Source organism: Papilio xuthus, unplaced genomic scaffold, assembly GCF_000836235.2.
Source record: "Papilio xuthus unplaced genomic scaffold, Pxut_1.1 DF827756.1, whole genome shotgun sequence".
In the NCBI taxonomy this organism is placed as follows: Eukaryota; Metazoa; Arthropoda; class Insecta; order Lepidoptera; family Papilionidae; genus Papilio; species Papilio xuthus.
Window position 1 is genome coordinate 1,610,358 of NW_013530893.1, and position 24,005 is coordinate 1,634,362.

At 34.4% G+C, this 24,005-nt stretch overlaps 2 protein-coding genes across 3 annotated transcripts in view; both read left to right on the forward strand.

The window, feature by feature from the left end:
• mino (glycerol-3-phosphate acyltransferase mino) overlaps positions 1-22,126 on the forward strand; it is a 36,975-nt gene extending 14,849 nt beyond the window's left edge. For both annotated transcript variants that reach the window (XM_013310123.1, XM_013310122.1), the window contains 15 exons: positions 2,750-2,894; positions 3,060-3,173; positions 10,380-10,544; positions 10,800-10,993; positions 12,431-12,667; positions 13,197-13,289; positions 13,376-13,470; positions 14,629-14,864; positions 15,352-15,550; positions 16,356-16,540; positions 17,052-17,187; positions 17,639-17,835; positions 18,240-18,376; positions 18,847-18,992; positions 19,195-22,126. In XM_013310123.1, coding sequence (XP_013165577.1) covers positions 2,763-2,894; positions 3,060-3,173; positions 10,380-10,544; positions 10,800-10,993; positions 12,431-12,667; positions 13,197-13,289; positions 13,376-13,470; positions 14,629-14,864; positions 15,352-15,550; positions 16,356-16,540; positions 17,052-17,187; positions 17,639-17,835; positions 18,240-18,376; positions 18,847-18,992; positions 19,195-19,394 — 2,466 coding nt within the window. In that variant the 5' untranslated portion in view covers positions 2,750-2,762 and the 3' untranslated portion in view covers positions 19,395-22,126. The remainder of the gene's footprint in view (positions 1-2,749; positions 2,895-3,059; positions 3,174-10,379; positions 10,545-10,799; positions 10,994-12,430; positions 12,668-13,196; positions 13,290-13,375; positions 13,471-14,628; positions 14,865-15,351; positions 15,551-16,355; positions 16,541-17,051; positions 17,188-17,638; positions 17,836-18,239; positions 18,377-18,846; positions 18,993-19,194) is intronic.
• An 834-nt stretch (positions 22,127-22,960) lies between these two features.
• Meltrin (disintegrin and metalloproteinase domain-containing protein meltrin) overlaps positions 22,961-24,005 on the forward strand; it is a 54,741-nt gene continuing 53,696 nt past the window's right edge. The window contains exon 1 of the mRNA XM_013310120.1: positions 22,961-23,203. Coding sequence (XP_013165574.1) covers positions 23,104-23,203 — 100 coding nt within the window. The 5' untranslated portion in view covers positions 22,961-23,103. The remainder of the gene's footprint in view (positions 23,204-24,005) is intronic.

Consider the following 24,005-nt stretch of genomic DNA (forward strand, 5'->3'; position numbering starts at 1 on the left):
GATATTCTTGGAAAGTTTTGTAAGAAATTTAGTTGTGATGAATATATTCTTTTCTAGTATTTGCTTTAATATGCCTGTTAAAGTTATGGTAATAAACTTTGACCTTGAATAAAATAATGGTTTGAATAAAGACGTACTCTCAAAAAATTTATATTACGAAAATGTGTCTAGAAATTTCGATAGCATTGCGTTACCTACAAGATTATAGTTAATTAATGTACATAAATTAGTAGAATTAAACATTATTATATTTATGTTAATAACTTTGTGTTGTGACTTGAAATAAAAAAAAAACTATCGTGTACATCATTTTTATTTAGCCAGCATTTTATTAATCTACAAAATAATATATGATTTTACATACTATAATGAACTAACCGTGGGATTCTTAGACCAAAACCTCCTTTAAAACTTATTGTTATCACTGTTATGTCAAAGATGAGAGATAGGGATTACGATATATTATTATGTTATATGATGTCAGAAATCCACGGTAAAAGAAGTTAACTTTATGTCAATTTAAAGTAAAGCAATAATTGGTAGATTTTCTGTAGTACATATTAAATTTTTTTTAGTTATAACCTCGTCTTCAAAGTGTTACAATGTCTAGCATGCTGATGCATTAGTACACGTGATTCATCCGAAGGTCATGTGACCCCCTTAAAACATTGACAATACAATGCCACGTGACATACTCTAGAACAGAGATTCCCAAACTTTTTTTCTAGTTGATCATTAAAAATATCACTGGTAAAATTTAGTAGCACATTTCTTCAATTTCTGAACTTAGTCATGGACGCTGGGGTTCAACTTGGGCTACTTTGAGAATCATTGCTATAGAACAGTGATTCCCAAACTTATTTTGTCTGCTGCCCAGTTTGAGAATAAATATTGTGGGAGTCACAGCCGGAGAATACTTTTTCAAATAAATCATAGTCTTCTTTAACTCATTTATTCCTTTTAGAATTGTAAACAACAACTTTTTCAAAAACACCGCTGTTACATTGTCTTTTCCATTACCCGAATGCCAGAAAAACATGGCCGAAATACCGTCAGATAATTAACATGATAAGTTGAATACTTCTATTTTATATTTGAGAATCAAATATTTAAATAATCTTTTGGATCGTAATACAAATGATTAATGTTGTTATATTAAATAAACAAAAGTGTTATTGACTTATAGCATAGACTAAATAACGTTTTAGGTTAAGGAATTACAGAATATGTGAAATGGCTTACAATATTTTTTTAGCGCCCCAATATTTTCACATATTTAAAAACCACTATAACTTCAAATTAACTTAATTAATTATTGTGACCTATACATGTATATAAACGGAGAATTCTAAACCCCAGGCCTCTACACAACGCCCTGGGTCTCGTACCGCCCCCCTTGAGAACTGCAGCGCCCACCAGGGGGCGTTATCGCCTACTTTGGGAAAGACTGCTCTAGAATATAAAAGACTGGCCGGTGATTTATTTCGCGGGGAATAAAAAAAATAGTTATAAATATATCTCCTGTCATCCGGGGACAGTGTAGCTTTCCAACAGTGAAATAATTTTTTTCCTCTTTATAATATCAGTATGGACAAATGTACAATCTTGCAGCTTAGTTTTAGCGAAGTAAAAACTATTTTACGGGGTATCTGTAGAAAAAAAATGTTTGTTTTCTTAGATAATCAAGTTTAAATACGTCTACAATATTTTAAAATACATTTATCTTGGAAACATATAACTTCCAGTTAACGTCGTTAGGCAAATAAATTGTGTGTTAACATAGTGTACGGATATTGGCACGTGATAAATATTGTTTAAGTGCTATTTAGTATAGTTGTTTTTATTTTTTGGCTTGATTTGACGTCGATGGCATAATACAAGGGCACGTTCAAATCTCATTGACGAATTTTCTAAAGTTGATACATAATTTAAGACGTCTCCGTAATTTATTAGGATTCGTGTGCCGTTTGGATATGTGTATTTAAAAAGCGTACGCAAAAAACGAACATCAAAAAACACGAATCATCCTCGTGCACTTCGACACGAATGAATTATTTTTAATTGCTTAATGATTATAATATTGTTTCTTATCATTATTGCGCTATTGTGTTATGACCCCAAATCTTAATTATACAGAGTAATATCAATTAGTTGAAGAAACTGGAATTAACTAGTAATAGTTTAACAGTGGTAGAGCCCGCTTTAACATCTTCGCACGAATTGGCCCGGCTCGCCCGGTGAAATACCACGACCACATAGAAGACAGGCGTCAAGTGGAAGCAATTCCACGTTTAGTCTGATGAGTGTGCGTCCCGGAGGCCTCATTTAGTCCTCTTTCCCTTCCCATCCTTTTTCTTATAAGGAAAGGATGGGAAGTGGAAGTGGACTTTCCGGATGAGGGGATGCATAGGAAGGGAAAATATTTTCTTTCTGTGCATCCTCTCCTCCGTCGATTAAAGGTAGGCAACGTATATGCAATTGCGTATGTCTATGGGCAGCGGTCGCATCGCTATTTCAGCGATTTCAGGTGGCCGCTCGCTCGTTTGCCACCTTATGATATAAAAAAAAAACTTTGAATAATATGAGTTATATATTTTTTTCTAACTGATAGAAAGGTTTTTAACATTTAGGTGGTCTTTTGTAATCTAATTAACGAATTCTAAAGAGTAAGGTGTCTTCTATTTTTTAGAGTTAAGGGTACAGTCAGTGTGTTTGTCGGTCCTTTAAAATGATCGTTGTTTGTTTTTAGCCGCGTCGCGGATATGCTAGAGGTGGTGGGCGAGCGGGTCGGCGGCTGGTGCGGCCGCGACTCGTCCACGTCTCTGCGACAGGCTGTCAGAGCTCGACGAAGACAACACAATGATGTTTACTCCAAGCTGGATGCAGAGATTGCAGTGAGTTGAAATTAATTGAAAAATCTTACCGTAAAAGCACTTGAAGCGAAGTGGCTAGTTATATTCTACATAGCATATCTTAGTTGTAAAGTATGTTTATACTGAGAGGTTTTTTCTGTCTAAAGAATAAATGTTCATAGTGTTTAATTATGCATTTGCTTGCAGTCACGCACATCGGCTCTCTATCGAGCTAAGGAGGGTCCGGTGGTGCCTCCGCCGCTGCCGCCCGCTCGTCCTCCCGCCGGCCTCGCCTGTGCCCGCTGCGCACCATTGTCTAGAGTGAGTTTTAAAATTGTTATTGTTATTCACGTATGTATATATTATAAGTTTAAACACAATTCAATATTGTATAATTGCCTACTAAATAAAATGGAAAAAGCGCGCAATTCCGCATCTCGCATTGTTCCACGTTGACCTTCGAAACTTATCAACCGCAATGCCAGAAGTCGTCGAACCCATTGTATTCTTCAAGAATCGTCCTTCAATCGATCATTACATACATGTGCTGTTGTCTGCGGTTTTACTCTTTACATTTTGTAATTTGACTTTGTAAATGACTGCGCCGTGTAATGAAGCAACCGTGCGAAGGTTCGTTCTTCATTCTGCCACTTCAAACACTAATGTTATCTGTGGTTTTTTTTTAAAGAATAATGACACTAGCATGTATTTCGCCAGTGGCAACCGTCAGTAACCACTACACAAGACTTATGTTGCCATTTAGTTTTTTTTATGTTTAAAAATAACTGTTTATAAAAAAAAATAATATAATATGTTTGAATACAGTGTTAATAAAAACGAGTATTCGTAACTATTTTTATAAATGCAATAATAAATCAAAAATTGCAGACATTAAAAGATAATAGATAAGAAGAATTAAGCGTATGTTTATGACGCGCTTGAATTTGAAATTAATTTTTGTATGTATGTAAAAAATCAAACATTATATATTTCTGTACATTTAACATAGTAATGAAGTAGTCACTTCGCGGATGACCGGGACGACCTTCGCAAATTAGATATAGCAAAAAATCACTTAATAAATCCAATGAGATCCAACCCAACCGAGTAAAAAATTAGTTAATACAAGCTGACGCCCGCAACTCAGTCCGCGCAAAATTAAATAAAACAAAATTAGTAAGCCTGTGTGTTCTTCCAGACTACGTTTTACATCTATGCCAAATTTCATTGAGATCCGTTCAGCCATTCTGAAGATACCTTCAAACAAATATCCATCCATCCAACAATCTTTGGATGAAAGGATGCATGGGAAGGGAAAATGTTTTCTTTCTGTGCATCCTCTCCTCCGTCGATTAAAGGTAGGCAACGCATATGCAATGGTGCATGTCTATGGGCAACGGTCGCTTCGCTATTTCAGCGATTTCAGGTGGCCGCTCGCTCATTTGCTACCTTATGATATAAATAAAAAAAAACTGAACATTCGCATTTATAATATTAGTAAGATTAAATTAGTGGAATCTCGATATTTCGAATGAGTCTGCGACTTAAGTAGACTTAATAAGTGGTTCAAGTTATTACTTATTTGATGACAAATTCCATGTAAAACGTCGCTTTGAACTTGGTGTACCGCTAGATAACGCCATTGTACTTGTAATTAAGGTCGACTTTAAATAGTCTTACTTTTTACTATCTTAATCTATCTTTATATATAAAAGAAAGTGGTGTTAGTAACACTATTTATAACTCAAGAACGGCTTTACCGCTGAAAATTGGTGAGGAGGTATGTAGCTTAGAGCCTGGAGACGGACATAGGATACTATTTATTAATTTTTTTTTCGAATTTATGCCTCGAAGAGCTGCTTTTTATTTAACTTACTACATAATATTTTAAATGCGAATGTTTAGATGGATGTGATGTGGATGGATGGATGGATGGATGGGTGTTTGAAGATATCTCTAGAACGGCTGAACGGATTTAATTTGGCATACGTTTAGAACATAGTCTGAAAGAACACATAGGCTACACTTATTAAGTTTTTTTTTATATCCACGCAGATAGAGTCGCGGGCGACAGCTAGTAATATTATAAACGCGAATGTTTACATTGGTGGATGTTTGTACGGACGGCTGAACGAATCTCGATTAAATTTGACATACATACAGAACATAGTCTGGAAGATCACATAGGCTACTAAATATTTTTTTTTTAATTCCGCGCCGACGAAGTCGCTGGTGACAGCTAATTGAAACTAAACTGGTGAAAGAACATACCTATCTGTTTTCGTGACTTAACTTTGTTTGGATGGTTAATATTTTTATTTGCTTTTGTTTTAATAGCATCATAAAAACATCGTTATTTCATTGGTCGTCTTTGTCATTCGATATCGGCTCACGCACCATTGTTCGCTCGTGTCCGTACTTTGAACTGTCAATCAATGTTTACATTCCTATCTGTGTGGAGACAATGCTACCGATTTGTTTTATTTATGTGGTATATGTTTATAATTGTGACAGTTGCATGTCCGATGACACCTTAGATTCCTAACATAAAGCAGTGTGAGTTTTGATTGCCGAAACACGAGCGGAAACATACGATCCGACTCATTCTCTTTAAGAAAACGAAGTAGAAATGTTTTTTATTCACTAGTCGACGTCCGACTGGTTGCGCGGAATTTAAAAAAAAATTGTAGCCTATGTATTCTTCCAAAATATGTTCTACATTTATGCCGAATTTCAGCGAGATCCATGCAGCGGTTCTGGAGACACCTTCTAACAAACATCCATCCATCTAAACGTTCGCATTTATAATATTATTAAGACTAGCTTGTCGCCTACGACTCTGTTCGCGTGTGTGTTGGTCCAGAATATGTTCTACATCTATGCCAAATTTCAGCGAGATTTATGCAGCCGTTCTGTAGATACGTTCTAACAAATATCCATCCATCCATCTAAACATTCGCATTTATAATATTAGTTAGAGATCTATTTGAGAAAACAATGTAGTAATATTTTATTACCTATAAGAAATCTTATAGTTATTAAGTTGTGTATATTCTTTGAGATAATCGTCAAAGATCAATTGTCGGTCAAATGTCAATATAAATATATAGCTGAATAATATTTTGTAAGGAAACATTTTATTACGCAATAACATCGATATGCGGCGTGTTGACTATGTGATCGGTGAACCTTGTTATCTCTGTATAATTATATTATTTTAATTATCGATATCCATGAAATAATATGTAATTTAATGTCTCGTGTAATTATTATGAGAATTTAATTTATTTATTGTTTAATCTTACGTTTGAAGTTACCTGCGAACTGCACGATGGATTTAGATGGAATTTGGCACACATCTAGAAGAACACATTCGATACTCATCATCATCATCAGCTCACTATACGTGCCCACCGAAGGGCTCGGGGCCTACCCTAAGTTAGGGATGACTAGGCCATAGTCAACCACGCAGGCCCACTGCGGGTTGGTTGACTTCACACATATCTTTGAATTACTTCTCAGATATGTGCAGGTTGCATCACGATGTTTTCCTTCACCGTAAGAACGTCGGATAAATGTACGTATGTAAATCGGAAATCGATAAACACATTGGTACATGGCGGGATTCGAACCCAGGACCTGCAGATTACAAGTCAAGCGTTAGACCACTGAGCCACCGACGCTCCATTCGATACTAATTAAGTTTTTTAATACTGCGCGGACGGAGTCGAACAGCTGTTAATCATATGAGCCATTTATTTTTAAGAATACGCGGCCCATAAGATTTTATATTATATTTGATTCTTGATTCATATGTTTTAATAATTTCTCGATATTCATTTTAAAATACGTCAAGCAAAAACTTTGTATTGCTTTTTAACGTTTGTGCGAACAAATGAATGTACAATTTGATAATAAAAAATAATAAAATACTTCGAATATAATTTGTAGTCGAATTTCGACCGTAAATTGCGATAACTAGGGGTAATGATTCAATGGCAACAGATATACGATTCGGTTTATAACTGGTTACTATTTGTACGTAATATTGTCTCAGTAAATCTTACTAATATTATAAATGCGAATGTTTGAATGGATGGATGTTTGTTTGAAGGTATCTCCGCAACATATGCATGGATCTCGCTGAAATTTGGCATAAATGTAGAACATAATCTAGAAGAACACATCTACTACTAATTAAGTTTTTTTTAATTCCGGGAGCACGGAGTCGCAGGCGACAGCTAGTATCTCTATAAATTCGTCTATTCTACAAATTATACCTAATGTTTATCAATTGCGTATTCAAAATAGATACAATTATGCGATGATGACGCAACAGCAATTTAATACCGTTATATCGCGTCAGGTCTCACTCTAAGCGAATTCATTCACGTCCTTGTTGAAGCCTTCGTTGTCTTAATAAATTATACTACAAGAAAATGTCATGGACATGTTGCATGCATGTTAAAAGATATGTTTTTCGACAAAAAACAGTTGTTAGAGCATGGCGTTTGTGATGTAAATGTGTTTATCGTTAAAAAATATTGCCGAAAAGTCCAGTCTCAACTTGGTTGTTATTGTTATTCAACGGCATACTTAAAGGTATTCTAAACGTTCTATTTATATGTAACTAGCTGTCGCCCGCAGCCCCGTCCGCGCGGAATGAAAAAGAGACTTAATCAGTAGCCTATGTGGTCTCTATGCCAAATTTCAGCGAGATCCATGCACCTGTTCTGGAGATAACTTCAAACAAATATCCATCCATACCCAATTCGCATTTATAATATTGGTAAGATAGTAAGATTAACGATATGAATGTGACAGTTATTGGATGCCTCGGACCTCAAGTCGATTTAATAAATTATACGAGAACTTATTCTTACACTTTAGATAGTGTTTCAAAAAAGGCAAAGCCGAGAGATGCTTTTCTTATTTTTTTTAAATAATTTTCACTGCAATCTTGAGATCTTAGAATAGCAAATTCAGATAATATTTGACGTATAAGTCTGTCGAATGTATAAGGAACGAAGTGAATAAAGAAATGTCGATTCCATATCACGTATTGCACTTCCTTAATGACGTCATCACGGGATATCCGAACACTCCCACGCAGTTTTCATATATTAACATAAGTTCTTTGTTCCTTGTTCCTTGACCTTACATATGCGTCGCTCGTGGAATATTTACATTGTCCTCGGAAAATTTTACATCGAGTAAATATTTAACTTCATAGGAAACAATTGTGTTTGTAAGTTTCAGAACAACGAACTCAATCTATACTTGTATTATAAAGCGGAAGATTTTGTTTGTTTAAACACGCTAATTTCAGGAAGTACTGATCCGATTTGAAAAATTATTTTTTTGTTTGATAGTCCCTTTATAGAGGAAGGCTTTAGGCTATATAACATTGCGTTGCGACCGACACAGCTAGTAATGAATATAGGGAAATAATACCAATGATTTATTTTTATTTTACAATATGACGGAAATAGTATTATTATATAAGAATTCATTGTGAATATTCTTCTATTTTAACAATGCAAATTATAATGTAAATAGTACGGAACGAGCGTCCCGTTATTTCTTACGCGTTTACTTGTAAATGAACGGTCTTGAACTGAGAATGAACCTCGGACACTACGTAGTTATAGACACTATTTAACAGTAATTGTCTTAACCGTCCATAGAAATACTTGAATGTAAAATAATCTTTATCTAGTTGGCTTACTATCGGTGTTTATGGACTTCTCATAGCATTTATAAGTTAAAAAGTTTCCTTACGTTAATGAACATGAGTAGGGGTGTTTGGTAAGAAATATCTTACTTCCTAAACCTAGATTACCTCGCCGCATCATCTTCCTGCCATTCTTTTTATATTATAAAAAAAACAGTCGTAAAATGACTAGAATAGTGTCGTAATTAACAGACTAAACGCAAAACCTGTTATTTTTTAATTCGCGAAATGTCAAAAATTAAGAAATAAACATGAGGCAATTCGTATAACTCTGAACTATAACTATTCGTATGTATACAATCTTAAAAGGAACTGATATCCCAATTGTATTGAGCAATAAGCCCCTGTAGATTCAATGCCGCGAAATACCACGTTGAAGGGAAGGCCGTTATATCTTTATTCTAGTCTCGATCGTTGGCGCTGGCGTGGATGCCTTGATTACACTTTGTCCCAACAGTTTTCCTTGTTTAAGTGAGTTATTTACTGGGTTATTATCACTTACATAGGTTAATGAATGATAAAATCTTCAAAATTAATTATAACATATTTAATTTTTGTACCTTCTTCCACTTTTGTTAAACGAAAAATAGTATTTGCGTAACTTTATTTATATGATCGATCTTTCTTAATGGATTTTTGCAAACGACCTTGAAAATTGTATCTCAAATACTTTTACTGAATGAATGTAGATGCATAAATAATTTCTGAACGTTCATTGATGCATCGTTGTCATGTGTTGCAACTGACAGACCGCTTTATATTCCAAATTTAAACACAAAAGCGCGCGCGCCGCGGTGGCGTGACATCGCCGACCAACCGGCTTCCTCGCGCTCGGTGCGTCGACCTCGTATGTATGTAGATTAAAAAAGTAAAATGGCAAATGTGTGGCCAGTGCAAAATAAAGTTTTTTTTTTCTTTTTTTAAATGGCTTTATAAATGAGGTTATGAGTTAAAAATCAGTCATAATCATAAAGAATGTATGACAGTTAAGTTAGTAAAATGACATAAAAAAAAAATTGTCAAAATTCAGCTAAATTTATATGCTTTTATACAGTTTACTTTATCTTGACTTCACCGAAACTATTCAATAACAAATTATGGTCTTATAATTTTAGAAAAAACTTGATATTTTTTACATAAATATATGGCTGTGGAATCCTACGTTAAAACAAAGCACGCAGCCGATTACCGATAAACATTGTCGCATCATATCATACCATAGACTTTGTTTATTGCAAGTTTATATTTATAACATCTAACGTCGCGTGCGGAACACAAATAACTCACCTACGTACATCGCAGCTTATTTACTCGTGCTATTTTAATCGTTGTTTATATTAAATGATAAAGGTGATAATGCTATAGCACCCTACTTCAAATTGAAGCACTGTTAACAAAACAAATAATTATCCTATAATAACATACTGTACAATTTTATATTACATCATTTGAAAGGTCGTCGTTCGAAGTACAAGAAGTTGATATTTTAAATTCTCTTGCACTCTCTCACACACACAAACACAAACACACACAGACACGCGCGCGCGCATACACACATCCTTTGTGTATCTATGTTTTCTTTTAATTTCTAATGATAACGTGCATTTCTGACATCAAAATCTCCGTATAAAACATATCGTTATCCTTGTCTTTCATCTTTGACAAAACAAAGATAACGACATGTTTTAAACGAAGATTTTGATCTCAGAATTCCATCGTAAGTGAGGTTTTTCTCTCTCTCTCTAGTCATATTCTGGTATTTTTATTTTAATTCTCAAATTTTTTGTCAACAGGAATCATGGCATGATCCGAAGGCGAGTGAGTCAGGTTCAGTAATCAATATATTGGACATAGGCCGTCAGAACTTCGCAAATGGAGGCGTAGTCTCCCGCTACTTATGCGACCTAGCGCAGTGCGTCAACCTCGTCAAGTATGATTACAAGGATGTGGTGCCGAGCGTGAGTATTATTTAAGTTAGACCCTATTTTCGCTAGCTCCACTAACCTGGACTGATCGCGAACGACTGCCAGACCTATGTCAGACATACAGAAATAGCATTCGCGTGGTTAGATTCGCCAGTGGAAAAATGTTTTGAACTATAAATACGTAGGATTTTTTTTAATACTAAGCTATTATATAAATAAGACGTAACATTTGAACTTAAACATATGTTTTTTGTTTTAATTAATTTAATGGAATTTGGAACTTTGTAGGTTGTGAAAGACGAACGTTTCCAACGTGCCATAGAAGATACGACCCAAGAAGAAATGAGAAAATCTAATGGTACCAAACCTGATGGTGTCTCTCGGAGTCCCCATCGATATACTGAGACTAGGAGGAAAGTGGAAGCTCGTGCTATGAAGGTGCTTATGGATATCAGCTCGGCAATGTCCAATAATGTTCTCAGGTTAGTGTATGGATAAAAAAATACGTCATCCCTCTCTGTCTCTTTGAATAAACAGAGACAACATGTTTGAACACATCTACACATGTGATAAACGAGCAAAAATAACTTATTAGAATTTTTCTAAGTATTTTGGGCACGTGTTTATTAGAATTCATGACTAAATATTAATTAAAAAACGAAATATTCAGAAGAAGGGCGATTATTAACAATGTCAATGGCGTGTCCTTAATATATTTCCGAATTGTTATTCTATGACGTAAGTAAAGTTTAATTTTAGAGTAGTTTAAGGTTATATTAACTAATTTGGTATATTTTCTACTAATGATAGAAAATACAGGAGCAGGAGATTGTGGCCAATCACTAACTGAGGGTTTCTAAAGCCAAAATATATGTATAAAATATATAATCCATGTCATTATCTTTGACAAAACAGATTTAAGAATTATTTTTAATGATTTCAGTATCAGAAACCCAAGGTTAATGATGTACGCAACCCTGTTTTTGACATTTTTTCCATAACTGAATAAGTAAAGATTCGTTGATGTTTCCTTAATATAATGATATATGAGTTTTAATAATTTGACCTTGAATTAATTGACCTTGATGGTACAGTGTTAACCAGTATTACATAATGTCGATCGTTAAAAGGTGGCATAATGTCGAATTCGACAATAACGAGTTTTATTAAGAAGACGATTTCATAAATATTTTAATATTTTTTTTATTTATTCTACTGCGTTGCAATACCCCACTAATAAAATAAGCAATTTAAAACTTCACAATAATATTATATTCAACATAGTTTATTAATAAAAATACTTAGCTACTTTTTATTAATGTATAATTTTGGTTTTATTTTTTTTATTTTTAAAACACCCTTTGTAACAAAACATTTAATAAATAGTTTTTGTAACGTATTAGAAAATGTAGTCGCATAGATTTTTGTCTCCATACTTGACTTATAAATATTTGACACGTAGTCAATGTTACTAACTCGTCTAGGGAGTTGACTAATACCTAATAGTAGCACTGACAGTGGTAGTGGTAAGTCTAATACTTTAGTTGTAAATATTTCGACAGTGTAAATACATTAGTTATTATCATCAGCTCACTATACGTCCCCACCGAAGGGCTCGGAGCCTACACTAAGTTCAGGGTGATTAGGCCATAGTTAACCACGCTGGCCCGTTGGTTGGTTGACTTCACACATATCTTTGAATTTCTTCTCAGATATGTGCAGCATCACGATGTTTTCCTTCACCGTAAGAACGTCGGATAAATGTACATATGTAAATCGGTAATAAAAAAACACATTGGTACATGGTGGGATTCGTACCTAAGACCTGCAGATTGCAAGTCAAGTTGACCAATGAGCCACCGACGCTCCCAAATACATTAGTACATCGTAACAATTGTAAAATATAAAGTCCTTTCCAGGCTAGTGGCATGGCTATGTCACAAAGCGATACGTCGCATCGCAGGCGGTGGTTGCAGTACTCGTTTCGCGTGTGTGGAGCGGTTACGCCGGGCTAAAGCCGCGGGCCTTCCGCTAGTGTTTGTGCCCCTGCATCGCTCGCATTTTGATTACATTCTAGTCACCTTTACATTGTATCTTACTGGATTAAGACCGCCTTTGGTAGCTGCGGGGGATAATATGAGAATACCTTTCTTTGGGTGAGTTATAAAATAGGATAAGTGGTTTTCAGCTTTATACAAACTTTTGCTCTTGTCTTCGTCCGTGCGGAATTAAAAAAATATTTATATTCTTTGCCTAATTCTAATATTTGTATGTTTCTATATGAGTTACGTTACAATCTTTCTAATATTATAAACGCGAATGTTTAGATGGATGGATGTTTGTTAGAATGTATCTGCAACCGACTGCATGGATCTCGATGAAATTTAGTATAGATGTAGAACATAGTCTGGAGGTACACATAAGCTACCTATGGTCCCGGAAATGTGTACGGTACTCGTGGTATATTTGATTCAAATATTTACTCCATAACTCCGCAACGGTTGAGATGTGTAATAGGAATTAGGCAGATATAGAATGTTGCACGCGATACTTTTCATCCTTTTAGAAATTCAGCGCAGACAAAGTCGCGAGCAAAAACTACGTATTAAGACATCTTGTATAGTTATTTTATTTACAAATGTGATTCTCTATAGAATCTTATCTATATAAGTGTGTTTTTTGCAGTTGGATTTTGCGTGGTTGTGGAGCTTTTTACATAAGACGACGCGTCGACGGTTCTGAATACCACGGCGATCCCATTTACAAGTCGGCTCTCAGGTAAAATACTTATATATACTTTTTTAATTAGAAATTGTATTTATTAATAGTTAAATTAAAAAATAAATGTGGCTATTTTTTCTCAGGGCCTACATTCTTAACAGTTTGGGAGCGAACAACAACTTGGAGTTCTTTATAGAAGGAGGACGGACAAGGACGGGGAAACCGCAGCCGCCAAAAGGTTAACTTTTTTATTATTTCTTTAGTAATCCATATATAAAGAAAAATATTTTAGTATAAATAACAATAAAAATAAGAGCGTCGGTGGCTCAGTGGTCAAGCACTTGACTTGCAATCTGCAGGTGCTGGGTTCGAATCCCGCCATATACCAATGTGTTTTTCGATTTCCGATTTACATATGTACATTTATCCTACGTTCTTACGGTGAAGGAAAACATCGTGATGCTGCACATATCTGAGAAGAAATTCAAAGATATGTGTCAAGTCAACCAACCGGCACTTGGTCAGCGTGGTTGACAATGGCCTAATCACCCTTAACTTAGGGTAGGCTCCGAGCAACTCGGTGGGAACAATAAAAATTTATTTCGAAGAACTGTTAATATAAAATATTAAATTGATTTGTACTTGTGTATAATATTTACTTAATGACATGTACGTAAAGAATTTATTTACGTAAATTATATTTAAAAAGTAAATTTGCAGAAAAGCTATAAAAATGAATTAAAATATAAATAATTCATTGTCTAATTTTAATGGAACTTTTACAAATGTAGAAAAATTGCAAATAATATTAATTTTTTTTTGTCGTATTTTCGAATTTCCTTATTAACCATATCTTGAATAGATTTATTTTGTATTTAAGATTTTTTTTTATTTAGAATTACACAATCTTATTTACAAATGAATATTCGTTTGACCTTTGACATGTGTAAATTTTGTTTTTATTGTTTTCCTGCTTTCTTGGATAAAGGTGAAATCTGTGGTAGGTAAACGACAATTCTTAATTATAATATACAAGACAATAGGTTTTGAATATATATATTATCCATTGTTATAACTCTGTAGAAATTCCTTTAGCAAAACATTAGCTGTCGTCCGCGACTCCGTCTGCGCGGTATTTAAGAATAACTTAATAAGTAGCCTATGTGTCCTTCCAGATTATGTTCTACATCTTTATCAAATTTCAGTTAGATGAATGCAGCCGTTCTAGAGATATGGATATTTGTTAGAAGGTCCATCCATCCATATCCAGAAAGGCCTCATGGATCTCGATGAAATTTGTCATAGATGAAGAATATAGTCTGGAAGAACACATATGCTACTTAATTTGTTAATTGACAACGATTTAGTAAGAATTTTTTGTTTTTTTTTACTCCAGCTGGCATTCTATCTGTGATAATGGACGCGTATTTGGATGGTACGATAGACGATGCCCTTCTAGTACCAGTAACATTGAACTACGAGCGGTTGGTAGACGGCAGTTTTGTGCGCGAGCAACTTGGTATGCCGAAACAAATGGAGACCTTCTGGTCGGCTTTGCGTGGCATCTGGAGGACGTTGAATACCAACCACGGCGGGATAAGGGTTGACTTCAACCAGCCTATATCGCTCAAGGTCAGTTTTGGTACACAATGAAATTAAATAACGGCGGCGTAAGGGTTGACTTTAAATTTCTATAAGCCTTCTCGGAATATGTACATACATTTATTTCCTATTCATTTGAAATATAATTTGAAACTTACAGTTCAATTATGATAAATATTGAAATGCAAATATTCTTTACCTATGCTTCTCCTTCTTCGATCAAGGAAGGGGAAATATTCTCTCTCTGTTGTTATTCCCTCCATTGAATAAAGATAGGCAACACTTCTGCAATTGCAGATTTCTATACCCAGTATCGCAATTTCGGCGAATCCAGGTTGTTCGTTTGCCACCTAGTAATATAAAAAATACAGACGTCTTAAATTACAACTCATTTGTTTTTTTTTTAATAAGAGTAAGAGGTAATCGACGCCCATCTGCAATACTAGAGGAACCGCAGACGCGTTACCGACCTTTTTATTATGACAGTTCTCTTTAAGACATGTTTATCTGTGAACAGGAATTAGTGACATCATTCCAGAAGTACAATTACCTGAAGGCGCCCATCGAGCGCTGTCTCACTCCGCCCAACAACAACTTGGCTGTGAACCTGGACCGTCAGATCCTATACAACCACAGTCACTCCAGTCTGTACGGTGCTGACGTCACAACTGATCATAAGATGATGGTCGAAGCTATCGGCAGACATCTTGTATACGGTTAGTTCATATATGGATGAGTTGTTAATTTTACTGGAGTATTTTGAAACTAGCCGACTAGCGATCGTCCGTGACTTCATCTGTGAAAGAAAGTAGCTTATAGCATGCTCGCGTTCATCAGCTACCTTTCCGTCCAAGTCCCGTTAAAATCGGTCCACCAGTTCCGAAGATGACCTAAAACAAACACGGAGAGATATAATATACAGACTGATAAAAAAAATGGTTTTTAGTTATCAGCTACTCGAATACATAATTTGTACGAAATATGTTTTTTCGATTTTACATACAAACGCATATTGAGACGCGACTTGACCGCGAAGAATCCTTATTTAGGATTCTTCGTCATAAAGATGGACCCCACTCGGGAGTTCAGCCGTTCCTTATAAAGTTACATTATTTTGTCTCACTAAAGTTAAAATAATCAATAAATTTTATCAATATGTATTGTTTGGAAGAAAATCCGACAAGGCTTGTGTTGTGCCGGTGTACTGGCACAACACTAGCCTTATTAAAATATCGACGTTTATGTCCCCTCACTAATCATTCTGACAGTTGACTTTGTAACGAAAGCCATTCGCGCCAAAGGATTGTAACTAATCTTGTATAAAACTAATATATATATAAAATTGTCGTGTCACAATTTTCGTTACCATACTCCTCCGAAACGGCTTGACCGATTCTCATGAAATTTTGTGAGCATATTGAGTAGCTCTGAGAATCGGTCAACATCTATTTTTCATCCCGCGCGGACGGAGTCGCGGTCGACAGCTAGTGATGTCTAAAAGTATAGATGTTGTTGTTTCAGACGCGGCACAATCAACAGCTCTGATGTCAACAAACGTATTATCATACGTACTGCTGAGTGAACAGCGTCGCGGTTGTACTCTGCAGCAGCTGCAGCGCTGTGTGGAGGCGCGAGGTGCAGCGCTGCAAGCCGCTGGCAGGGACCTCGGCTACACAGGAGATACCAGCTCACTTGTCAAACATGCTGTATGTATAACTTAAGACTGCTTATAAATATATTAACTTATATATATACGGCTAAAATATTCATGTATGTTCGTCCGATGTACTCGCTTTTAGTATGGACCCCGACGGGAGTTAAGCTATTCTTAATTTATTATAATGTGTCACGAAACTTAACCCTTATTGTGACAAGATTTCTTTTTTGAAGAAAAGCAAAAAACAAAGTTAAAAAAAAATAACTTTAATTTTTTTATAGTGATCGTATATTTTTATATAGTTGTATGTATGGTATATTATACAAAATAAACATTTTGTCAATATGTATAGACTAGTTGTCGCCCGCGACTCCGTCCGCGCGTATATTAAAAAAAAACATAATTGGTAGCCTATGTGTTCTTCCAGATTATGTTGTTATATGGTTGGCCAAATTTCATCGAAATCCGTTCGGTCATTTTGGTGATATCTTCAATCAAATATGCATCAATTCAAATATTCGCGTTTATAATATTAGTAAGATGTATATATATTGTTCTAGCTGGAGATGCTAGGTCGTGGTCTGGTGCGACGTGACGGACGTCAAGTGCGCGCGCAGCCCACAGTGTCAGCTGCACTTGAACTCTCATACTACGCGAACGCACTCGTCGCGCACTACGCCGCACCAGCTATACTCGGTAAGCATAATAAAGGTTATACCGTATTTGTAAACTCCATCCCACACCGATTATCGCGGTTTGCTAATTTTTATTAACTTCCCTATATTCTATATGTTTGTCTAATTTTAGCGACATTGATGCAGCCGTTCTAGCGATACCTTCCTTTTGACGAACATCCATTCAAACATTCAACATTATAATATTGCTAGCTGTCGCCCGCGACTCCGTCCGCTCGGAATTAAAAAAAAACATACTTAGCCTCTGTGTCTTTCCAAACTATGTTCTATATGTATGCCAGATTTCATAAAGATTCGTTCAGCCGCTCTGACGATACATTCAAACTTACGTCCATTCATCCATCCATCCATCCATCCATGTATTTAAACATTCGCATTTATAATATTAGTAAAATTGAAATGTAAGATTATAAGATTGATAATAAAATATTTATATGAACGTTAACTTCCAGCTACGGCACTAGAGAGCATAGTATGTGAGAGCGATGAGGACACAGTGCGGCACAGCGAGCTGATAGAGTCATCCCTGCAGCTGTGCGAGGTGCTCAGTCAGGAGTTCATCCTGTGCCCGCCCTGTACACGCATCGAGGAGACCATGCTCAGTGCCATAGGTACCCTGGTCTCCTGTGACGTCCTCTCCGAAATACAGGTTAATATCTACCTATGGAATCCTGGTACTCTGTGACATAAAAGCTTTTTTTTAGGTCGAATAAAGCTAAACATTTTTAGGGTTCCGTCCCTCAAAAGTAAGAAACGGAACCCTTATAACCCTTCCGTCTGTCCAATCTGGTAACAATAACGAAGTAACAGCTCGACCCGAGGCTCCTGAGCTCTCGAGTCTTGTTACTCTTAAACGAGGTTTAGGCTAAGCGCCATCTGCGCTCGGCCACCTCAAGCCCGGTGAAGCTGTAAATGCCTCCTCAAGGCAAACGGTGACTACTCAGTCACAAAAAAAAATCCGTCCGTCTATCTATCTGTGAAGACCCTTTTGCTGTACCAAGCTGGAATTTATTTTTTTCTATTAACTGAAATACTACGACTTTAATTTTGCAGGATAACAGTGGATTAGAAGAACAGAGATGGTCGCGTCGCTTTGCGAGGAGTTTTGATGACGACGATGATGAGGTTCGGGATCCAACGAGAAATATAAAATATAGAGTGTCAAAGACATCTGAAGCTATCGCTGAGAGGTGAGTTGTAAAAGAGAATGTAAATAAACATATATTGACTCATATTAATATACATATTTAGATAGCTTCTTACTTAAATGATCGGCAGAATTCTGCCACTTACATAATATTTAATGATCATTGTTAATTCAAAAAGTAAAAAAAAATATATCTCGGTAAGGTCTAAACCCGGTTTTTCATACTTAGTTGCCAGCGATTCCGCGTGGAATAAAAAAACTCTTAATTAGTAGCGTATGTATTCTTATAGACTATGTTCTACATTTATGCCAAATTTCAGCGAAATGCATGGAGACATTCTGGAGATACCTTCTAACAAATATTCATCTATACAAATATTAGTAAGATTACCATGGAAAATGCTGAACACAAGAAGTTGTACCATTTCTGTTGAGTTTTTTAGATCTGTCATAATAAAAACACCATCCATTCAAACACTCATATTTATATGTTTACTATCTAATATTTTACAGACGAAGACTGCTCTTAACAATCCGTCCATTGCTGGAAGCGTACGCGATGACGTGCAAGAATGTCAGCAGTGGCTTACAGAAGACAGTCGTCACCACCGCACTGGACGCATTGACTGAGGAGTTCACACAGAACAGAATGCCATACGGTTAGTGAACACTTTGATCACTAGGTGGCGCTAGAATCGTAAACACATGTGCCAAAAAACTAATAGAACCTTATTTAGTTTAAGTTTAATATTTTTCTTCAATTTGATATTATAATTTTTAAATTCTCAAGGAAATTAGTTGAGTCATGGATACATTTATCAACAATTTCATGAATTAATCATAATTTTCATTTATTTGCAGGAGAAGCAGTATCAACAGATGCGATAAGAAATTGCTTGAAGTTACTCCGACAATGGGGAGTGATAGAGATGTATTCAGAAGGAAAAGATAGAAAGCTACGGATAATCCCTCCATATGACAACAAAACCAACTGGGACCATGTCTGCAATAATGTCTATAAGTTTAACATGGACACCCCTTTATTAAGTGTTACCAAGTGATAATATATCAATTATAGTTGCCAAGTGTAAAAGTGTCAACAAGTGTAGATGCCAAGTGTAAAAGTGTCGACAAGCGTTGACTAGAATAGATGTCAAGTGTAAAAGTTAAAAACTGCCAAAGTGAAAAAGGTCTTTGTCATGTTGTGATAAACAAAGTGTGGATCCAGTGCAACTGTCAAATGTGATTCTAGGTTAAGCCAATCGGTGGAAGTGTCTTCCGGTTAGTACAAGAACTTAGTTACTTTAAGTTATGTAGTTTGAACTATCTCTATAGACTTTGTAGTAAGAACTGTAGAATGAACTGTCATGGCACTTTATTCAATGCATATTGTTATCCTTTTTATTCTCTTTGGCAAAACAGAAATAACAATATGTTTTAATACAAGTATTATAACTACTAAAACTCCAAAACTACCTAGAAATAAATTCCAATATTTTTTTAAACGATGTTGCCAAACCCGGCAACATATGTTTGGTTTGAAAATGTTTGTTGCGGGTTTTGTTACAGATTTTTATATATATTGTATGTCAGCAATATATTAAAAAATTTATGAAAATTGTACTTCTGAAAAATTATACTTCTTTGGTACACTTTTGATCTCGATTTTCATTTAGATCAGATTCTTTGAGAAGCCCTTGCTAGCTTATTAGCTTAATAAATAAAAACTATACCGAAAAGTTAGAATGATGAATAATTATACAGGTAGATAATGTAGAATAAATTTTAATTCAATTTCAAGTACAGTCAGACTTGGGTAACTGAGAATCATCTATAAGCAACAGACTCGGGTTAGAAAGAAACCTCTGTAACCAAGAAAAATATTGCGGTCCCTTCAACTCACACTTATCCAGGTCTGACTGTACTCATTTATAGTTTAATATTATTACTATTTTCTTATCACAGACATATGTCAGTATATTTGACATTTTTTCAATGAGAGTTTCGTCTGCTGCGACACTTGTATTGTCACATATTTTCTCTCTCTTATCAAAGAGAATGAGGGAGATGACACTATGTGTCAATACAGTGTAAACACATAGAGTAAAATAAACATTACTTATTTAAGACTATGCAGTCTATGATTTAGGGTTTTATAGAATTGCATTTACATTTTGCAATTAATAATGATAAAAGCGACAAATTGACAAACAATGGGCTGTAGACCATAGACTATAGGCGTAGATGTAGACCATAAACATTTAAATAATGTAGAGGAAATTGGATGTGTTGAAATATGTTAATTAAAACGTAACATTCGTTTGTAGAAAGATTAAGATAAAAAGTATAAGTATTTATGTAGTGCGGTAGACATGTTTTGTTTTGAAAAAATCATTAAACACATTATATTTGTAATTTATTTATGTTTAAATATAAATTTATGTATTTTTAATTTGATATTGGTATAGTGTTGTTTATTATTTATGCTCTGGTTGACTGTTGCTATGCAGTCGCTACAATTAATGTCACTACATGCAAAACAACATGAGATATGATTCTAATGACGTCATAGCTAAATTCTCTTACAGTACAAATAAACTTGAGTAAAAATCTTGAGTCGTAAAACACGACTTTCGATACACAGATGGTAATGCTGCCTAATTTCTCATTAATCCTATTAAAATTAATGATTGATTTATCATTGTTCTATCTGTGAGTTTCCGCTACCTTTGCACATGTTCAAAGAGATGTTAACTCTATTCTTGTTAAGAGTAAAAGAGATGACTATATTTTTGACTACACAGTTGTTTTAGCATTCAAAATTGACTTTTACCATTCAATTACATAAAATGTGATTGTTATTTTATACTTTAAGATTAAAATCTAAGTTGGAAATTTATATACATATATGACTATCTATTTGTGACTAGTTTTAGATAAGTTTTGTAAACTTAATTAATTCTTTTACAATACTTGTAATACTTTGACTTATTGGTCTTTTAAGAATATTTGTGAGAACATCTTTGAAACATCATCGTAAAAAATTGTATTAAAATTTCTGTAGCGTGTACCAAGGTCACCAAAAATCTCATATAAATGACGTATTTTATCGATAACGTTACGAAGGTCCATGTCGCAAATATTCGTATTAGACTCTCTAGTATGACTGTAATAGAATTAATTTAGTTAACAAAAAAGGTAATGTAATTCAGAAAGTTACGATTTTTTATTTGAAAGGTACAGTCAATTGCAGAATTAATCTGGTGATTAATGGCCGAACACTTAACCCATTTTGTCTTACTGAAAGGTTTATAGTTATTGATATTACATAACATCAAGTCAACTTGTGATTGAAGAAAATTCAATAAAAAAAAGGTTTGTTTTCATTAGAACCAACTCGCCCTATCAAACTTTAATATGTGAAAATTGTAGTGGCATTGAATGTGTTAACTTTACAAAAACAGTGCGCTGACTGTACTTTTATAGACTTCATTAAATGCATGTTATTTTAAGAAGGAACATGGTATTTAGTTCAACAAAGTTTGATATTGAGTCTAGTTAAGTTTTAATGCTCAAAGATTGGAGCCAAATAACGCGTTTATTATTTATGTTCCCATTGATCTGTGATTGTTTTGCTAAGTGTGCACAATAATATAATGATTGTAGAATCAAGCTGAGATGTCGCATTCAACGAGAGTCACATGTTATTGTGCACATATAGTAATGTCGAAAACTTGGTCGCTCACATTGTACTATTAAATAAATAACTCAACATCTATAAATAAATAAAGAAGTTGCTTGTTTTTATTTTTCATGACCTAATTCCAGGGAACAGCCGTGCACGCATTTTCCCCCACCCACAGTGTGGTGGTAACTACAAGCAGCCATTACGTTTGAATCCTATAATCATAGAGTTATACCTCTAGGCTCTGCCTAAAGGCCCTGTTCCTGTAGGTTTGTTTCCCCAATTTCCCCAATGATGTCTTTAAAATACAGTCTCACTAATATTATAAAAAAGTTGATGAATGGAAGAATACATTTGATAGAAGGTATCTCCGTAAGGACTCAACAAATGTTGATGAAATGTGGCACAGATGTTATCGTAATAGACAGTTATCGAAATACAGCCAAATTAGTGCCTTTATAAGGTTATACTATAGCCGCAATACACAATATACCCTGCAGATTGGCTATGCTTGGGTGTGCTTTTTAAAAATACTAATAAATTGCATTACTAGACACATTTTTTATTATAGTAAATGAATACACGGGCTTCACCACTATTTTATAATCTGTAGAACATAGACTTATGAATGAGACAGATTAAATATAAACACGACAGAAAGGAAATTTTCCCTAAAAGTATGGTGGTTTATGACAAAACATTTTCTGTAAAAATTAAGATTTAATCTTAGCAAACGTAACAACATAATTTAAAAAAGTATAACCTTTAAGTTGCTAAGCAAGTAAATTAATTATAAAAGCTTTTTCTCTGTAACACTTCTACTGCTAACTTTATAAAAATATGGAATTTAAGTGTGTTACTGTGAAAAATTGAAACAAGGTGCATGGCAACATTACCAACTTCGACAGTGTCAGTTTTATATTCTTTTTGCTGTCAGTTGCGGTCGGAGTCAAGAATGTTGTGTTGTGCCTTGTTATAGGAGTTTTATTTCGTATTTTTATTTGAACTAAATATGATCTTTCCATTATTTTTATTCTGAAGTCTAGTATCTAGTGTACGACTTTAACAGCTACGGTCAGTGTAAAATGTTTAAATGTGATATTTTGAGTGTTTGGTGCCTGTTTCTTGTGAATTTCTTATTACTAATAGCCCTGACAAAGGACACCGTTATTGCTCAGGAATTAAGTAAGTTTTATCTTTGTTTTCATTAATTTGACACTGCCTTGTTTGCTATTCAAATTAATTTGTATTTAAAACAAATGAGAATATTATAGTTTATAAAAAATAAATCTCAAAATTTTATTTTGTATACCCGTCTATTTATATACAACTCATAATAAATCACATACAATGTTATGATAATCAAATTAATTTAGTACGAAAGAAACTTTATGAACTTTAGTATTTAATTTATTTCAATTATTTAATATTGATGTGTGAATCAAAAACACTAAATATCTACTTATAAATCATATTAACTTTTTATATTAAGTTTGAAAGGTAATGTTAAAACAATTATTCACATATTTGTGTGATTTTTAAAGTCCAATAATCTAACAAAAATAACATTACAGTATTAAGTCAAACTAGAAAATTAATTATATTTATTATATAGTATGGAATAAACACATCAATGTATTTTTTTTTATAAAAATTTCTCATATGATTCTTTGACATTTTTGAATCAGTTCCATTTTGTTTTACAGAGCTTTGTCGGTTTGAAATCAGTTTGGTTTCAGAAATTAGCAATATAGTTAACACTGTATTGTACTTATTTAAACTTATTATCAAATTTCCATAAAAATGAACATCTTCATCACCGTTAAATTGTAGACATACATTTCTAATTTTAGAAACCTTTAACTTATCTTATTGATATTATTAATGCAAATGTTAAGATGGATGGTTTGAAGATATCTCTATAATGGCTTAATGGATCTCAATGAAATTTGGCATACAGGTAGAACATAGTCTTAAATTAAATTAT